General features: G+C 42.2%; 1 protein-coding gene across 1 annotated transcript; it reads right to left on the bottom strand.

The window, feature by feature from the left end:
• Nucleotides 1-2,376: 2,376 nt before the first annotated feature.
• Nucleotides 2,377-16,790, bottom strand: LOC139536031 (green-sensitive opsin-like). Its single transcript, XM_071336133.1, has 5 exons — nucleotides 16,371-16,790; nucleotides 14,210-14,378; nucleotides 4,617-4,782; nucleotides 4,192-4,431; nucleotides 2,377-4,085 (listed from the first exon to the last, which is right to left on the bottom strand). Exons 1-5 carry the CDS (start codon nucleotides 16,732-16,734, stop codon nucleotides 3,981-3,983), a joined length of 1,044 nt encoding a protein of 347 aa, XP_071192234.1. The 5' UTR covers nucleotides 16,735-16,790; the 3' UTR covers nucleotides 2,377-3,980.
• Between the last annotated feature and the right edge of the window lie 1,841 nt (nucleotides 16,791-18,631).

Below are 18,631 nucleotides of genomic sequence, written 5' to 3'. Positions count from 1 at the left end.
CCGCTATTATCCTCAGTAATTTCCATCCAGATTGTCAGACCCCGGTGGCTTGTCATTGTTGATAGACAACAACAAAAAATGTCACCTCTTCCACACTGACTTTACGGAATTCAGAAGCACAATGCTTGTCTATCATAATTTGGTCAGATATACTTGGATGTGTGGTGTCAGCGTTTGTTGCTGGCATGTCATCCCTAAGTTTGTTTTTTCTTGCCAATGAAAAATTCATTAAAGTAGTTGGCAATATCAGTGGGCTTTGTGATGAATTAGCCACCTTATTCAATGAATGATGGAGGCGAGTTGTATTTTTCCCCAAAAATGTAATTTAAGGTACTCCAAAGCTATTTACAATCATTCTTTACATAGTGCGTGTTTGTATGTTGAGCCAAAGTAAGCTTTATAGTTAAAATGTATATATGTATATTTAATGCAGCTTTCAGGATCTACCAAAATATGGTTTTGGTTTCTGGTACAACTATCAGTTCCTTTCTGACTGGGTCTTGCTTGTTATCTACAGTGTCCAATAATTACGGAGGGCACTGTATTTGTCCTACATTTGAATGTTTTTACAAAATATTTACAGCATTTTATTCATGGCCCCCCAAAAATTCACAAAATATCATACATTGGAAAAGGTATCAGAGAATGAGGACCAAATGTCAGTGAACAAGGTACTACATACAGACACAGGATATGACCACCAACATGTGACCAACTGGGGTTCAACCTGGGTCTCAAGCATGACACAAGACAGCGTCGTTAGTTTTGGGAGGTACTGTAACACAACTCTTCAGGACAGATTTTTCCGAACCACCTCTGAAAATAAGGACGAAGACCTCAGGAGAAAGACTTTTGTTTTACAGTTTGTGTTTGTAACACAACTCTTCAGGACAGATTTCCCCAAACCACCTCTGAAAATAAGGATGATGACCTCAGGAGAAAGGATTTTGTTATAAGGCATTTATAAAATAAATCTCTTAAAATGGTCACTGATCAGTGAGTTTGTATCATAACATTACTATGGTCTTGATCAATCATTTGGGCGTATTTCCAGATACAACATTTCATGATTTGGCTGATGAATCGTTTGTAAAGTGATCAGCTAAACAAATTGAAATAGCAAAGTAAAAAAAAGAAATGAATTAGCTGTATAAATAAATACATTAATTATGCATCCATTTATTTGTCCCATCCTACATTGTCTGTTTTTTTATGAAGTATGTACATTATTAGATTCATGTCCTATAAGTTACATATACTGTAAATACATGTTTATTCAATGGTCTCTTAGAATGCATCCAAGTGCAGACAACAAAATCAAGATTGCGACATCCATTTAAATAAAGTTCCACATATGTCTTACCACCAAGTAAAAACAACTCGGTTGAGCAAACTCAGAGGAGCATTAAAAAAGGACACTTCTGGGCTGGGGTGTAACTTCTTACATATTGTTACAGTGTGGTACTTAGCTGTGTTTAGAGTAGAATTTCAGACGTGTTTCATATCTTAAAACCATTTCCTGCATTTAAATAACCTAGTGGCCTCATGGGTGGAATGTCATTAATATTTTTCATAATTTAACAATTAATATTGTTTCTATGTCAAACTGTTTTGCTATATTTCAGTCTTCTGTGATGTATATAAAGTTTTGGGATACAAACTCAAAATTGAATACATTTCAACTCTACATCTGATATGGTACAGGTGTCTTCTTTTTTGTAAGCCATTACCTATATGTGTGTGAGGTGTATACTTTTGTTTCAAAGTAAATTTGTTTAAGACTACCAATAAGCAGCGTGTGTGACCCTGATTTAGCCCATTGCAGTAAAAGGTTAATATGGCCTTTCCGTGTATACATTAGCTTGTTGAGAAAATCCATGGTGACACTATAGGTTAAACACAGAGCTTAGTGTCACTGTCAGCACAATCAATCACCGATATCTGACACCAACAGTGACTGTCAGACACATAAGAGCAGCTTAGGAAGAAGTAAATAGAATGAAGAGAGGATTCAGAGTCCCAGAAGACTTGGCCCAGAAGAGAAGAGTACTGTCTTGCTTGTTGACACAGAAGAAGCCCCCTCATCACCCATTGAGTTCTTTCCACAAAACAACATGGCCAGCATGTATGAAACTGTAGAGAAAGAATGAGGACCACATGCCAGGGACTAGATACAGACTCTTGTATAGGACATGGCAATTAAGATGAATTTGCAATAAATGAATTACTTATTTGGTAGTACCTTGTGTATAAATCAATTAATATTGTTGGTCGCGCCTAACATGTGACCAACTGGGATCAAAACAACCAAACATTAATTCTCATATAATTATATTTTTGCACATATCCATTCAAAAACATTCAACGACACAAAAACCTTTTGATGCATGCATTTATTAATCTAAAATAACATTAAAAAGTATTTATAAAATGTTTTCAGCAAATTATTGCATAAAGGTGGCCAACAAAAGCCACATGTACATTGGGTGTACAAAACATTAGGAACACCTGCTCCTTCCATGAAAAAGACTGACCAGGTGAATCCAGGTAAAAGCTATGATCCCTTATTGATGTCACTTAATCAGTGTAGATGAAGGGGAGGAGACATATTAATGAAGGGTTTTTAAACCTTGAGACAATTGAGACATGGATTGTGTATGTGTGCCAGTCAGAGGGTGAATGGGCAAGACAACATATTGAAGTCCCTTTGAACAGGGTATGGTACAAGGTGACAGGCACACCAGTTTGTGTCAAGAACTGCAACGCTACTGGGGTTTTCCCACTCAGCAGTTATCCATGTGTATCAAGAATGGTACACCACTCAAAGGACATCCAGCCAACTTAAAACAACTGTGGGAAGCATTGGAGTCAACATGGGCCAGCCTCCCTGTGGAATGCTTTCGACACCTTGTAGAGTCCATGCCCTGACAAATTGAGTCTGTTCTGAGGGCAAAGGTGTGTAATAAATAGAACAATTATGGTTGTCGGCTCCTAAGCAATTTAAAACTCCCAACAATCCACATAGTTGTTATTGGAGACTTCTCTCTTCCTGGATTTCCCACATGTGAAGGGACATTAGGGGCACAATCAGCAACTCAATATTAGGAAGATGGTCTTAATGTTTTGTACACTCAGTGTATGTAGCCTCATTTCGTACCAATTCAATCTCAATCCTTCAAGACAAAAGCATGAGAGTAGTTCACTATGCCATTTCAAGGTCATCCATTCACAACAGGCATCTTACCACCTCAGCTATGAAAGCAATTATGTAGAGAAGGTATTGTGTGAAGCAATGGAAAAGAGTCCTAATGTGGTATGTATGTCATTCTTTTGAAAAAGAATGACAGTCAGTATACCAAGTGCAGATTTGTGAAAGGGTAGAGATGCCTTGAAGCGTAATTACATTTCCATTCTAATCATTTAGCAGACAATTTTATCCATAGTGACATATAGGAGCAATTATGGTTAAGTGCCTTGCTCAATCAACAGTTTTCACCTAGTCGGCTCTGGGATTCAAGCCAACAACCTTTTGGTTACTGGCCCGACGCTCTTAACCGCTACGCTACCTGCTGCCCCCCTCCCCTGTAATTGGCAAGAATCCACTTTCTGTCACAGTAGCATGACTTGCCTTTTAGTGGTATTGCTGTCCTTTACAGCAGGTGATGCTCAGAGGGGAATTGTGTCTCAATGTGACGGGTGCCCAAAGCTATGGAGCATAAACCAAACCTTCAAGTGGTTATTCATGAAAACTCTTGAGGATTCACCTTGCTGGGAAAAAATGAAAAATCACAGTGTGAAAGTTCTCCTGTGCTTCGGTGATCTAAGAAACTGCAACATAAAATGCAGAATAAAAATGGGCTATGATTGATTATGCAATGTTTTGAGGACTGTACTGTAAGAGGGCATCTTCTGATTATAAAATCAATCTACCTAATTGAAAATATGCCAGTCCATGTAAAAAATGTAATCCTTTGAAGTTGTTATGCAGGGCCCACAGAGGACACTTCTGTCTTGCTTGCTGACACAGAGGTCTCATCATCAGCTCCTGAACTAATTCCTACAGCAGCCAACATGCAGCTACGGAACTGTAGAGAGAGAAGGATAATTAGAGGAATAGATTGTTAACGTTCTCAAGTTGCCCAACATAAACCATGATGCACAAAAAGAGAGAGATCAAAATATGTTACCAACCTGTTTGTTCATCAGCACATAGATGACTGGGTTGAAGATGGCTGAGCTCTTTGAGAAGAAGGCTGGAATAGCCATGGCTGTGGCTGTAAAGGCAGCTCCTTTGTTGAAGAAAATCCAGGCAGCAAAGCTGGCATAGGGGGTCCAGGCAATCAGGAAACCACAAACCATCAGGAAGCACATACGTGTCACTTCCTTCTCAGCTTTCTGGGTAGATGCTGAGTCCTGCTGGGAAGCTGCAGCCTGAAAACAAACAAGGGAAAACACATGAAGTCAGATAATCAGGTAATTGTTTGATAAAAAGTATGGGCAGTATATCTCAACTACGTTCAACCACCGAATATCGAGGGATTAATTTGTTGTGTTTAGGAAAAAGGGATAGACAAACTGTCTGTCTGTCAGCAGTGTACTAGCATTAACCGTCATACCGCCTTGACTGTGAGGACAAGGCTTCCATACGTGAAGAAGATGGTGATGACAGGAACACAGAAGTGGCAGGTGAACATGTAGATCACATATGATTCATTGTTGAAGCCTTCGGCTAAGGTGTAGTAGTCAGGTCCACATGAGCACTGCATGCCCTCTGGGATATATCTATATGGGAAAGACAATAAATGAGCCTGTATTGAAATATTTTACTTTAAAATGTATAAAAGGTTATCACAGCTATGCCTCGAATTAAGTCTCTGAATGATAGTCTTTCAGAAAGGAGTTTACTATGAATACAATACTTGTCAAATGTATAAAATCAGATTATTGACTTAGATGCCGTTTATCTATACTGATGCAGTATAACCAGATGAGATGGTTTTTGCCCTGTCTCAGTGCCAAATCCATCCCGAAGGGCAGAATGTTGAGAGGCTATTGTCAGCATCCTAAAAACACAAACTCAAAATGTCACCAGGTCAGATCACAATCTTTCCCAAAACCTTCCTGGCCACTGTGATCGGATCTTTGAGAACCAGATACTATTTTAACTTCAGGTGTAAATTAAATAACTGAATCTAGAATAATGTGTCACCTTATTTGAAAGAAGTGGGCAGTTTACTGTGCCAGTTAAGTTATGAATAACATAACAACGAGAAAACTGAGAGGCCAAGGCTGAAAAGAGCTACTGTACAGTACTGTAGTAGAGAGCTACTCAAGTGGGCTCCCGAGTGGCGCAGCAGTCTTAAGCACTGCATCTCAGTGCAAGAGGCGATACTACTGTCCCTGGTTTGAATCCAGGCTGCGTCACATCCGGCCGTGATTGGGAGTCCCATAGGGCGGTGCACATTTGGCCCAGAATCATCGGGGTTTGGCTGGGGTATGCCTTCATTGTAAATAAGAATTGGTTCTTATTAACTGACTTGCCTTTCCCCAGTCTATTGAAGTGGGGAAAGGTTGGCAAATTGTCTGCAGATTGATTGCCTGCTCCCTCTACAGTACCAAACCAATCTTTAATTTCTCATCCAGTTAAGTATTAACTAATCAGACTGGGTATTTGACACAGTTTGCAATTTATCTATCCATTGAGGGTGAATCCTAACTTCCACTTATCTCGAATATTCACTTAGTCTCCTATTTAAACCAATGCACAAAAAAGTGAAACTTTAAGTCGAAGTTGCGATTCGCACCAATGTAATCAACGGGGTGTCACACCCTGGTGGTACTCACGCCTCAAGACTATATTAGACCATTGGGGTCTCCGGTTCTAAGGCAAGGCTGCACTGATGCATTCACTGGTTTAAGCCGATATGGCCAACATGTTTCTTCTAGTCTTTCCACTAAGGCTGAATGAATAAACCACGTAAAACGACTTTAATATATTTTTTTAGTTTGAAGACCTATTCATGCTCCATTATTTCTGAGTACAGTGGTCTCCAGAACGTCTCAGTTACATTTTAGTAATTTAGCAGATGCTCTAATCGAGAGCGATTTACAGTTAGAGCATTAATCTTAAAATGGCTATGTGGGACAACCTCATATCACAGGCATAAAAATACAAATGTTCCTCAACGTAACTATCAGTACAGTCAGATCTAGAATGGGGGGGGGGGTCAAGGAGGATTATTTAAGAGACTGTTAGAAGAGGTAGGGTTTCAGATGTTTAGAGGTAGGGCAGTTCCTCTTGCTGTTTCATAGGTAAGCACCATGGTCTTGTAGTGCATGCAAGCTTCGACTGGAAGTCAGTGGAGTGTGCGGAGGAGTGGGGTGACATGAGAGAACCTGGGAAGGTTGTAAACCAGGCGGGCTGCAGCATTCTGGAAAAGATACAGGGGTTCGATAGCATAAGTGGGGAGCCCAGCCAACAACGAGTTGCAGTAGTCCAGACGTGAGAGGACAAGTGCCTGGACTAAGACCTGCGCCACATCCTGTGTGAGGTAGGGTTGTACTCTACGGATGTTGTAGAGCATGAAACTGCAGGAGCGGGTCACTGTTTTGATGTTTTCAGAGAATGACAAGGTGTTGTCGAGGGTCATGCCAAGGTTCTTCACACTCTAGGAGGGCGACACTGTGGAGTTATCAACCATGATTGAGAGGTCTTTGAGCGAGCAGGTCTTCCCCGGAAGGAAGAGCATTTCCGTCTTGTCAAGGTTGAGCATGAGGTGGTGGGTCGACATCTGCCAGGCACGCAGAGATGCGTGTCACCACCTGGGTGTCAGAAAGGGGGAAGGATTAAAGTAGTTGAGTGTCATCTGCATAGCAATGACAGGAGTGACCATTTGAGGATATGACGGAGGCGAGTGACTTGGTGCATAGAGCCAAGACGAGAGGGCCTAGAACCGAGCCTTGGGGGACACCAGTAGTGAGAGTACGTGGTGTAGACAGATCCTGTCCACGTCACCTGGTAGGGGCGGCCTGCATAGCCTGAGATGCCCAGCTTTTAGGGTGGAAAAGAGGATCTGATGGTTCACGGTGTCGAAGGCAGCGGATATATCTAGTTGGAAAAGAACAGAGGAGAAAGAGTCAGCTTTGGCAGTGCGGAGAGCCTCCGTGACACAGAGAAGAGCAGTCTCAGTTGAGTGACCCGTCTTGAAGCCTGACTGGTTAGGGTCAAGAAAATCATTCTGAGAGAGATAACGAGAAAGTTGATCAGAGACAGTGTCCATCCAGAAGTGGTGCTCCTAGTGGCCGGGGACTTTAATGCAGGAAAACCTAATGTCTACCAGCATGTCAGATGTGCAACCAGAGGGAAAAAAACGTTTAAAACTCTAGACCTTTACTCCACACACAGACGCAAACAAAGCTCTCCCTCATCCTCCATTTGGCAAATCTGACCATAATTATATCCTTCTGATTCCTGCTTACCAGCAGAAACTAAAGCAGAATGTACCAGTGACTCGCTCAATACGGAAGTGGTCAGATGACACGGATGCTAAGCTACATGACGGTTTTGCTAACACAGACTGGAATATGTTCCGGGATTCATCCAATAGCATTGAGGAGTATACCACCTCAGTCACCGGCTGCGTCAACAGGTGTGTTGCCAAAATTGTTCCCACAGTGACCGTACATACATTCCCAACCAGAAGCCATGGATTACAGGCAACATCCACACCGAGCTAAAGGCTATGGCTGCCGCTTTCAAGGAGCGGAACACTAATCCAGACGCTTATTAGAAATCCTGCTATGCCCTCAGATGAACCATCAAACTGGCAAAGCGTCAATACAGGAATGAAAATGAATCCTACTACACGGTTCCTGACGCTCATCGGATGTGGTAGGGCTTGCAAACAATTACGGACTACAAAGGGAAAGTCAGCGCAAGTTACCCAGTGATGTGAGCCTACCAGATGAGCAAAATGCCTTTTATGCTCGCGTCGAAGCAAGCAACGCTGAAGCACGCATGAGAGCACCAGCTGTTACGGATGACTGTGTGATTATGCTCTATGTAGCCGGTGTGAGCAAGACCTTTAAACAGGTCAACATTCATAAGGCCACAGGGCCAGACGGATTACCAGGATGTGTACTCAAAGCAAGCACGGACCAACTGGCAAGTGTCTTCACTGACAATTTCAACCTCTCCCTGACCGAGTCTGTAAAACCTACATGTTTCAAGCAGACCACCATAGTCCCTGTGCCCAAGAAAGCGAAGGTAACCTGCTTAAATGACTATCGACCCGTAGCACTCACGTCGGTCTCTATGAAGTGCTTTGAAAGGCTGGTTATGGCTCACATCAACACTATCATCCCAGAAACCCTTGACCCACTCCAATTCACATACCGCCCCAACAAATCCACAATCTCAATTGCACTCCACACTGCCCTTTCCCACCTGGACAAAAGGAACACCTATGTGAGAATGCTGTTCATTGATTACAGCTCAGTGTTCAACACCACAGTGCCCACAAAGCTCATCACTAAGCTAAGGATCCTGGGACTAAACACCTCCCTCTGCAACTGGATCCTGGATCTCCTGATGGGCCGCCCCCAGGTGGTAAGGGTAGGCAACAACACATCTGCCACGCTGATCCTCAACACGGGGTTCCCTCAGGGGTGCGTGTTCAGTTCCCTCCTGTACTCCCTGTTCACCCACGACTGTGTGGCCAAGCACAACTCCAACACCCTCATTAAGTTTGCTGACATCACAGCGGTAGGCCTGATCACCGACAACGATGAAACAGCCTATAAGGAGGTCAGAGACCTGCAGTGTGGTGCCAGGACAACAACCTCTCCCTCAACGTGCGCAAGACAAAGGAGATGATCATGGACTACAGGAAAAGGAAGGCCGAATATGCCCATATTCACATCAACTGGGCTGTAGTGGAGCGGTTGAGAGTTAAGTTCCTTGGTGTCCACATTACCAAACTATCATGGTCCAAATATACAAAGACAGTCGTGAAGAGGGCACGACAGGTTAGTGCGTATGGCCTAGTACGTCACTGGGGCCAAGCTTCCTGCCATCCAGGACCTATATACTAGGCGCTGTCAGAGGAAGGCCCGAATTTTTTTTTACTCCAGTCACCCAAGTCATAGACTGTTCTCACAGCTACCGCACGGCAAGCGGAGCACCAAGTCTAGGTCCAAAAGGCTCATTAACAGCTTCTACCCATAAGCCACAAGACTGCTGAATAATTAATCAAATTGCCACCCAGACGATTTACATTGACCAACCCCACCACTTTATTTTTACACTCTGCTACTTGCTGTTTATTTTCTATGCTTAGTCACTTTAACCCTACCTACATATACAAATTACCTCGACTAACCTGTACCCCCCGCACATTGACTCGGTGCCGGTACCTCCTGTATATAGCCTCAGTATTGCTTTTTTATTGTGTTACTTTAGTTAATTTATTTAGTGAATATTTTCTTAACTCCATTTCTTGAAATGCATTGTTGGTTAAGGGCTTTTAAGTAAGCATTTCACAGTAAGTCTACAACTGTTGTATTCGGCGCATGTGACAAATATAATTTGATTTGAGACAGCACGCTCAAGTGTTTTGGAAAGAAAAGAATGGGATACAGGTCTATAGTTTTTGATGTAAGATGAGTCGAGTGTTGGTTTCTTGAGGAGGGGAGCAACTCGGGCCAGTTTGAAGTCAGAGGGGATGCAGCCAGTGGTCAGGATGAGTTGATGAGGGAAGTGAGGAATGGAAGAAGGTCTCCATAGATTGTCTGGAGAAGGGAGGAAGGGATGGGGTCGAGTGGGCGGGTTGTCGGGCGGCCAGACCTCACTAGTCACAGGATGTCATCTGGAGAGAAAGAGGTCAAGGCGTGGGGTAGTTCTGTGTAAATGAGACAAGTGGACTCAATAGGCTGAGTGAATGAGTAGCGGATGTCCTCAACCTTTTTTCAAAGTGGTTGACAAAGTCATCCGCAGAGAAGGAGGACGGAGAGGGAGGGGTTGAGGATTAAGGAGGGAGAAGAGGTTCATAGGGTTAGACACAGAAGCTTGAAATGTAGAATGGTAGAACGTGACCTTTAGCAGTGGATACAGAGGAGGGAGTGAAAGTATGATAGGTCCTCCAGAAGTTTAGTTTTTCTCCATATTCGCTCAGCGTCCCCTGTTCTGTAAGCTCTTTTTGCTTGTAACGAGTCACTCGGCCACAGAGCAGGAGGGGAGGGCTGAGCCGGCCAGAAATAAAGGAGACAGTTCGAATTATAGGATGCAGAAAGGGAGGAGAGCAGAGTCGAAGAGGCAGAATCAGGAGACCGGAGTGAGAATGATTTAGCAGAAGGGGGAGATGATAGGGTAGAAGAGGAGAGAGAGCGAAGACTGCAATGACGCATTACCATCTAGGTAGGGGAAGATTAGTTAGGATTAGAGGAAAGGTAGACAGAAAAGGAAACAATGTAGTGATCATAGACCTGGAGAGGGCAAGAGAGGCAAGGAGAGGAAAAAGAGAGTTGGAAAGGAATGAATCAAGGTCAGACGACGGGAGGTTGAAGTAGCCAAGTACGAAGAGCGGTGAGCCATCATCAAGAAATGAGGTTAAGGAACTCTCCAAGGGCACCTGGTGGGTGATATATGACAATAATGTTAAGCTTGAGTGGACAAGTGACAATGACAGCATGGAATTCAAATAAGGAGATGGACAGATGAGAGAGGGAGAAAAGAAAATATCTCCACTTAGGAGAAATGACAAATCATTGCAGCCAAGAGGTGGGGAGCATCTGTAAAGTCTAAAGTCTAGAAAACATACACACACAGTTGACAAAGCTACAAAAGAGCAAAATGATATCTGTAAATAACTAGGTAAGATACACAAGTGACAGAGTGGTGTGGAGCCTTCCTCTCTCTCGAAGAACGCCGCAGAACCGTCTATGTTTCAGTGATGGTCTTAGTTTTGAGACACGACCACCACTTACACCTGCTGCTGAGAAACTAGGGGAGACTGAAGAACTAACACTAATTGCTAATTGCCTAGCATCGGTGCAGAGCACACCTCCCTGTACTAATTGCTGATTGCTTAGGAGAGATTAAACCACTCCCCCTCCAATACAGCCACTGATTACCAAAACAAGTCACAAATTGCCCTGCCCCTTGATCCTGGTTGATGTGTCAATAACTGTCGGCAAATGATGAGCAGTCAGCAGTTCACACACCAAGTAGGCCACTGGGAAGACAGTACTAGACAGAAAAAGACCAAAACATGATACTTATCACTCCTGGAGATATCAGGAGTCTTCTAGCTATAGAATGATTTGAAGTTAACAATCAGACAAGCTAAGTTGCAGTTACAACATCAGTAAAGTGATCTGAGTCAGATAACCACATATCCAACTCAGGTTGTCCTATGCACCTCAAGATCATGTAAGCTATCCCACTGACCTAAGGTCTAGCCTAGCCTATGGGAGAGAGTATTTAGGTTCATGCTAAGGTCTCAGCTAAGGTTCACTGAACTACATCGACTAAACATACTTGGCCTTAACACCCTGCATTCTTTTGTTGGCTATCATTTTCTAAGCTACTCAAGATTGGGCCTCATTAGGTCTGGTTTTCAAATCTGTTCACACTATCCTTGCAATGCAATCATTTCTAGCCTAAAATTGGCATTATCCCTCTTCACCTCTCCACTAAAAAGGCTGATGTGGCAAGGTTTTTTGAGTAAAACCAGAAAAGGCCATTTGTGGTGAGCAAGATGAGTTACCCCCTTGCAATGTATAGTTCTGTGAGACCTCTTATTACAGGTTTGTACCATCGCTAGGACCCATTTCTCAATACTTAGGTCACTTTAAAAAAAACTCTTCACACAGTTCTCCTAACCAACTTTCAGCCTGGCACAGTAATTAATTTCACATACAAAATGCAGTAAAACTACCAAAACACTTCATACATGTCTCAAATCAACTCATTCTTCCATAACACTAGCAAAGGTTGTCACCTAAAAAACACACTTTGTCACTCATAAAACAATGACCTAAAAAAAACTAACAACACGTAGCATTACATAATGTTTTCTTTTGTAAAATGTCTTTACAAAACAAGAATGACACCTCTCTACTGTTTAGAATCTACTGCAGTATATGTTACAGGAATGAATCAGACATGATGCAATATGCTTCAATATGTTTTCTGTCATTTTTTGGCATTGAGTCATTCCAAAATAAAAGAATTTATATATACACCATCCACCGATACAGATACAGTAGCAATACTAGTCAACCCTGTCTTCTGCATTTGGCCACAGGTTCTCATCCACATTACATCTTATGTCATCTTGGGCAATACACCTGGGAAAGAATATTTTGGCATGACTGGTCCATCCCTGGCAATCTTCTGCAGATATGTCCAGGCATCCAGTATTCATTGCATCCAGGAGGGACATTTGATCATGTGGATGGTGGTCATAAACCTTCCACCTCCATGAGGAAAATAATTCCTCTATGGGGTTGAGGAATGGAGAGTAAGGTGGGAGGAAAAATGACACCATCCTGGGATGGCCTGCAAACCACTCTGTGACTGCATGGGAGTGGTGAAATGCCACATTGTCCATACAATTACAAACGTTAGCCGATTTCGCCTCACTGCAACCCTTTCCTCACCTGGCACAACCCTTCCATAGAGGTCATCCAGGAATGAAATGAGACGCTCTGTGTTGTATGGCCCAATTAGCGGTTTGTGTAACAGCAATCCATCAGAGGATATTTCTGCACACATTGTGATGTTGTCACCCCCATGGCCCGGGACATCTACTGTGGCTCTTTTCCCAATCACATTCCATCACATTCCTTCCTCGCTGCCGTGTTTTGGCCAAGTGAAACCAGCCTCATCCAGAAAGATGAATATGTGGGGTGTTTCCCTGGCTTCAATCTCCATGACTCTCTAAAATAATATTACGGTAGTTTACATTATACCTAAAAACATGCCATTGTGTGCCTCTGCCCTGTTTGGTTTTGTTCAAAACCAGTTCTATATTTTACAGTCATCTTACCTGGACATATTGGTTTCTGAGTTGCTTGACTCGTTCGGAGTTCCTCTCAAAGGGGACAGTGTACAACTGCTTCATCCTGACTTGATGTTGTTTCAGGACTCTAGAAATATTTGTTATGCTTACATTGTGAATATTTCCAAATGTAATGTTGTCTGCCAACACTCTGTCGCGAAAATCTGTGAGTTTTATGCCATTGTTTCTGATGACCATATCAACGAATGCAGTTTCCTGCACAGCAGTGAAAATTCTACCTCTCCCACCTGTGGGAGGTAACCGTTGGGTTCTAAGCAGAAATACAAATACATTTACACACAAGTGGATTTGGAGGCTTTGCTCAATTTACTTCTGTAATGTGCAGTTCAGTCAGATGCCCTTGCAGAATGCACATCTCACCTGTTTTTTTGCCAGAAATTTCTCACAATAGATGCCACTGTTGAGCGTTGCAGATTTGACTGCACTCTTAGACCAGCCTCTCTCATTGATAGACCATGATTTATTACATGATCAATTATAGTGGCCCTAATCTCATCTGACACTACAGCTCTTGATCTTCCTCTCAGTCTTCTTTCACCACGCGTATGTACTCCTCTCCCTCTCCCTCTCCCTCTCCCTCTCCCACTCCCAGCCACTCTTCTTCCTCTGTCAGCCACTTCTCTATCTCTGGCTGGGTCCATGTTTACATTACAGTACAGCATTATTCGAAAGATGTACACCTTTGTATAGATGGTAATGACATTGAAAGACTAACACCCGGGTAGGTGTTCAGCCACAATGGGAATCAGCTGTGGTTGGTCTAATTGTTTTGATAGTATTTCATTTTTTAGATTTGGAATATATTTCAATAGAGTATTACTGTAGAAATATAGCAAATTGCTGTCTTATTCAATTTTGTGTTATGTTAGGTTTTTTACTTAAGTTTAACAGTTTTGAAAAGAGTATGTTAACTAAACAGAGTTTTGGTGGTGATTGTGTCTGAGAAAATTATTCATGAAATTTGAAAGATGTAGTCATTGAATGCATGTTGTGCCAAAGCAATGAAAAAGTATCCACAGTTTAGCCCACATAGACTGCTGTTTGAAGAGTTTTGAAAAGGTGACCTAAGTATTGAGAAATGGGTCCTAGTCATTGTAAAAAAAACTGTAATCAAAGTTTTGAGTTACCTAGACCAGCCAACCAATGGAGGGGCAGCACAGGTCATAGCCATGACCCAGGTGAATGCACATCCGGCACCAGCGTGGGTGGTAGTGAACGTGAAGCTGCCCATGGGCTTGCAGACCACAATGTATCTCTCAATGGCCAACACCACCAGAGACCACAGAGAAACCTGACCTAGAATGAGACAAGGAAAGTGAGTAGTTATATATACAGTGGGGAGAACAAGTATTTGATACACTGCCGATTTTGCAGGTTTTCCTACTTACAAAGCATGTAGAGGTCTGTAATTTTTATCATAGGTACACTTCAACTGTGAAAGACGGAATCTAAAACAAAAATCCAGAAAATCACATTGTATGATTTTTAACTAATTAATTTGCATTTTATTGCATGACATAAGTATTTGATCACCTACCAACCAGTAAGAATTCCGGCTCTCACAGACCTGTTAGTTTTTCTTTAAGAAGCCCTCCTGTTCTCCACTCATTACCTGTATTAACTGCACCTGTTTGAACTCGTTACCTGTATAAAAGACACCTGTCCACACACAATCAAACAGATTCCAACCTCTCCACAATGGCCAAGACCAGAGAGCTGTGTAAGGACATCAGGGATAAAATTGTAGACCTGCACAAGGCTGGGATGGGCTACAGGACAATAGGCAAGCAGCTTGGTGAGAAGGAAACAACTGTTGGCGCAATTATTAGAAAATGGAAGAAGTTCAAGATGACGGTCAATCACCCTCGGTCTGGGGCTCCATGCAAGATTTCACCTCGTGGGGCATCAATGATCATGAGGAAGGTGAGGGATCAGCCCAGAACTACACGGCAGGACCTGGTCAATGACCTGAAGAGAGCTGGGACCACAGTCTCAAAGAAAACCATTAGTAACACACTACGCCGTCATGGATTAAAATCCTGCAGCGCACGCAAGGTCCCCCTGCTTAAACCAGTGCATGTCCAGGCCTGTCTGAAGTTTGCCAATGACCATCTGGATGATCCAGAGGAGGAATGGGAGAAGGTCATGTGGTCTGATGAGACAAAAATAGAGCTTTTTGGTCTAACTCCACTCGCCGTGTTTGGAGGAAGAAGAAGTATGAGTACAACCCCAAGAACACCATCCCAACCGTGAAGCATGGAGGTGGAAACATCATTCTTTGGGGATGCTTTTCTGCAAAGGGGACAGGACGACTGCACCGTATTGAGGGGAGGATGGATGGGGCCATGTATCGCGAGATCTTGGCCAACAACCTCCTTCCCTCAGTAAGAGCATTGAAGATGGGTCGTGGCTGGGTCTTCCAGCATGACAACGACACGAAGCACACAGCCATGGCAACTAAGGAGTGGCTCCGTAAGAAGCATCTCAAGGTCCTGGAGTGGCCTAGCCAGTCTCCAGACCTGAACCCAATAGAAAATCTTTGGAGGGAGCTGAAAGTCCGTATTGCCCAGCGACAGCCCCGAAACCTGAAGGATCTGGAGAAGATCTGTAGGGAGGAGTGGGCCAAAATCCCTGCTGCAGTGTGTGCAAACCTAGTCAAGAACTACAGGAAACGTATGATCTCTGTAATTGCAAACAAAGGTTTCTGTACCAAATATTAAGTTCTGCTTTTCTGATGTATCAAATACTTATGTCATGCAATAAAATGCAAATTAATTACTTAAAAATCATACAATGTGATTTTCTGGATTTTTGTTTTAGATTCCGTCTCTCATAGTTGAAGTGTACCTATGATAAAAATTACAGACCTCTACATGCTTTGTAAGTAGGAAAACCTGCAAAATCGGCAGTGTATCAAATACTTGTTCTCCCCACTGTATATGTTGTCCATTTGGTAGCTGAGACTTCTTCCAGCATCTCCATCAATGTGTGTATCTCAAACAATTAATGTTTCGTAGACCAGGATTGGTTGCTTATATCAGTCGTAAGTGGAGACACAAAAGTATTATGTAAATATAGCAACAAAATAACTAGAATTTGACTTAGTTTGGCTGTATTACACAAATACGCTTTTATCCAGTGAGACCAGGTGAGACAACCAGATATCACAGTCATAGAAAGTACATTTTCCCATAATCCAGTAGTTATGAACAAAGTCAGTGCTAGTAGGAAAATACAAAACTGTCTTGCGTGTGGGGGGTGTGTGTATGTGACTGTATGTTCTCTTACCTCCGATTGTAGCCATGAAACCCTCAATGGCACAGCCCATAGGTCCAAAGACGAAGTAGCCTTTGATGGCGGTAATGAATGTAATGGTGAATCCAAAGATTACCATGATCATTCCAGCTGCAGCCAAGTTGACCAGAATGAAGTTGAGGGGTTGCTGGAGCTTCTTGTTTGTCGCTGTGACATACAAGGTCAGACCGTTGATGGGGAATCCAAAACAGATCAGGAAAAACATGTAGACAGCAAGCAGATAGAATTGCCATGGATCTGCCAAGTAAAACTGAGGGTATTCATAGGGACTTCTTACAAGTCCAGTCCTGTTGGACATGGGGATGTAGAAGTTGTGTCCTTCAGTGCCGTTCTGCATCTTTAACCAGGGAGTGGTTGAGATGAAAAGTGGAGAATCTGCTCCAGCTGCAGTCTAGTGTCTTCTGGCTCCTTTATTATCTGGGATGCTCTGGGTATGTTTATATACCCTTCTAAGCAGCCTCATCAGGGATCAACTGGTGATCAACTGGTGATCAAGGAGAATACCACGTGGGGGGTGGGGGGATTTGAATGAGAAAGATTTGGATAATTGGTCTTGTCATAAACACCTAGATGATCTTATCACAACAACATATATATTTAGGATCCAGTTCAGAGTGGGTTCTGTTCTATATATAGAAACCAGTTTTATTCACAGAGCCTGACAGATTTAGCTGATGCAGTTGATTTGTCACCATCACAAACACACAGTCTGTTACTGAGAGTGTGTGTGTGTGTGTGTGTGTGTGTGTGTGTGTGTGTGTGTGTGTGTGTGTGTGTGTGTGTGTGTGTGTGTGTGTGTGTGTGTGTGTGTGTGTGTGTGTGTGTGTGTGTGTGTGTGTGTGTGTGTGTGTGTGTGTGTGTGTGTGTGTGTGTGTGTGTGTGTGTGTGTGTGTGTGCACCTTTCACATGAGAAAATGGGGCTTAATGCTTTATCTCAATCAGCCAGAGACACATTTATCTCTCAATGGTTTTCAAAAGGAGTACCAGAATATCAAAATGATTTGATGCTGAATTAAAATTGAAGCTTATTTATTACACGCTGTGTGTTTGTATGTTGAGCAAAAAGTAAGGTTTATAGTTAAAATGTATATATGTATATTTATTGCAGCTTTCAGGATCAACCAAAATATGTTTTTTGCTTCTGGTACAACTATCAGTTCCTTTCTGACTGGTTCTTGCTTGTCATCTCAATCAATAATGTATTTTGAATGATAAACACCCATTTACATTGAATGTTTAAAAATTGCATGTTTAATGTTTAATAGTTGTATATAGTATGATAATCTCAAGACCAGTATTGTATGCTGCAGGTTAGCTAGCAAGAAGCAACATACAGTATATTCAGTAAACCAATATGTAGCTATTGTCAGGTTCTGACCTAAGTTCCTTTTTTATGTCTTTATTTTTAGGTTGGTCAGGGCGTGAGTTGGGGTGGGCATTCTATGTTGTTTTTCTATGTTTTGTTCTGTAGGTGATTTTCTATGTGTTTGGCCTAGTACGGTTCTCAATCAGAGGCAGGTGTCAGTCGTTGTCTTTGATTGGGAGCCATATTTAGGTAGCCTGTTTTCATTTGTGTTTTGTGGGTGGTTGTTTCCTGTGTCTGTGTTTGCACCATACGGGACTGTTTCGATTTTCGTTTGTTCATTCACTTTGTTATTTTGTATTTTTGTAATGTTCAGTTTTACATATTAAAATGGACACTTACCACGCTGCAAATTGGTCCGATATCTCTTACTCCTCGTCAGAAGAAGAGGAAAGTCGTTACAGCTATTTAATAACTGAATATAACTAATAGTTTTTGCTGCTTGTCACAATCTATACAGTATGTACTGTGTATGGCTATTATTTACAATGAAAATAGAATGTTGGATTATATTCACTTTGCATAATGTTACCAATAGAAGGCACTGTTATAGATCTGTTGCTGGCAAGCTAACCGTCTGTCGGTTAGCTAGCTAGATAGTAGACTGCTTTCCCATGAACAATTCATGATTGGAATAGTCTATTACTTGTTTATATCATATACAAAAGGAAATTCTTGAAACCAATGGTCAGTTATTTTGTATCATACAATTTCAATGGTCTTGATCAACCTGAGGAATCTAATAAAGTTATATTTTTGCCAACTGATCAGCTGAACAAATACAAAAAGCAAAACAACAAAAAACGAAACCACCAAACACATTATTATGCATACCTTTATTTGTTCTACATTTTTATGATTTTACAAAATA

The sequence above is a fragment of the Salvelinus alpinus genome, chromosome 12 (genome assembly GCF_045679555.1).
Source record: "Salvelinus alpinus chromosome 12, SLU_Salpinus.1, whole genome shotgun sequence".
Lineage (NCBI taxonomy): Eukaryota > Metazoa > Chordata > Actinopteri > Salmoniformes > Salmonidae > Salvelinus > Salvelinus alpinus.
Note: the sequence above shows the minus strand (reverse complement) of the source record. Positions and strands in the feature narration are given on the sequence as shown.

Excerpts from the sequence above, each read along its gene's own strand:
- LOC139536031 (XM_071336133.1), bottom strand. The coding sequence starts at position 16,734 with ATGCAGAACGGCACTGAAGGACACAACTTCTACATCCCCATGTCCAAC. Across the intron at positions 14,379-16,370 it reads TTTCATGGCTACAATCGGAG|GTCAGGTTTCTCTGTGGTCT; the intron begins GTAAGAGAACAT and ends GTCTCATTCTAG. Across the intron at positions 4,432-4,616 it reads TTGTCCTCACAGTCAAGGCG|GCTGCAGCTTCCCAGCAGGA; the intron begins GTATGACGGTTA and ends GTTTGTTTTCAG.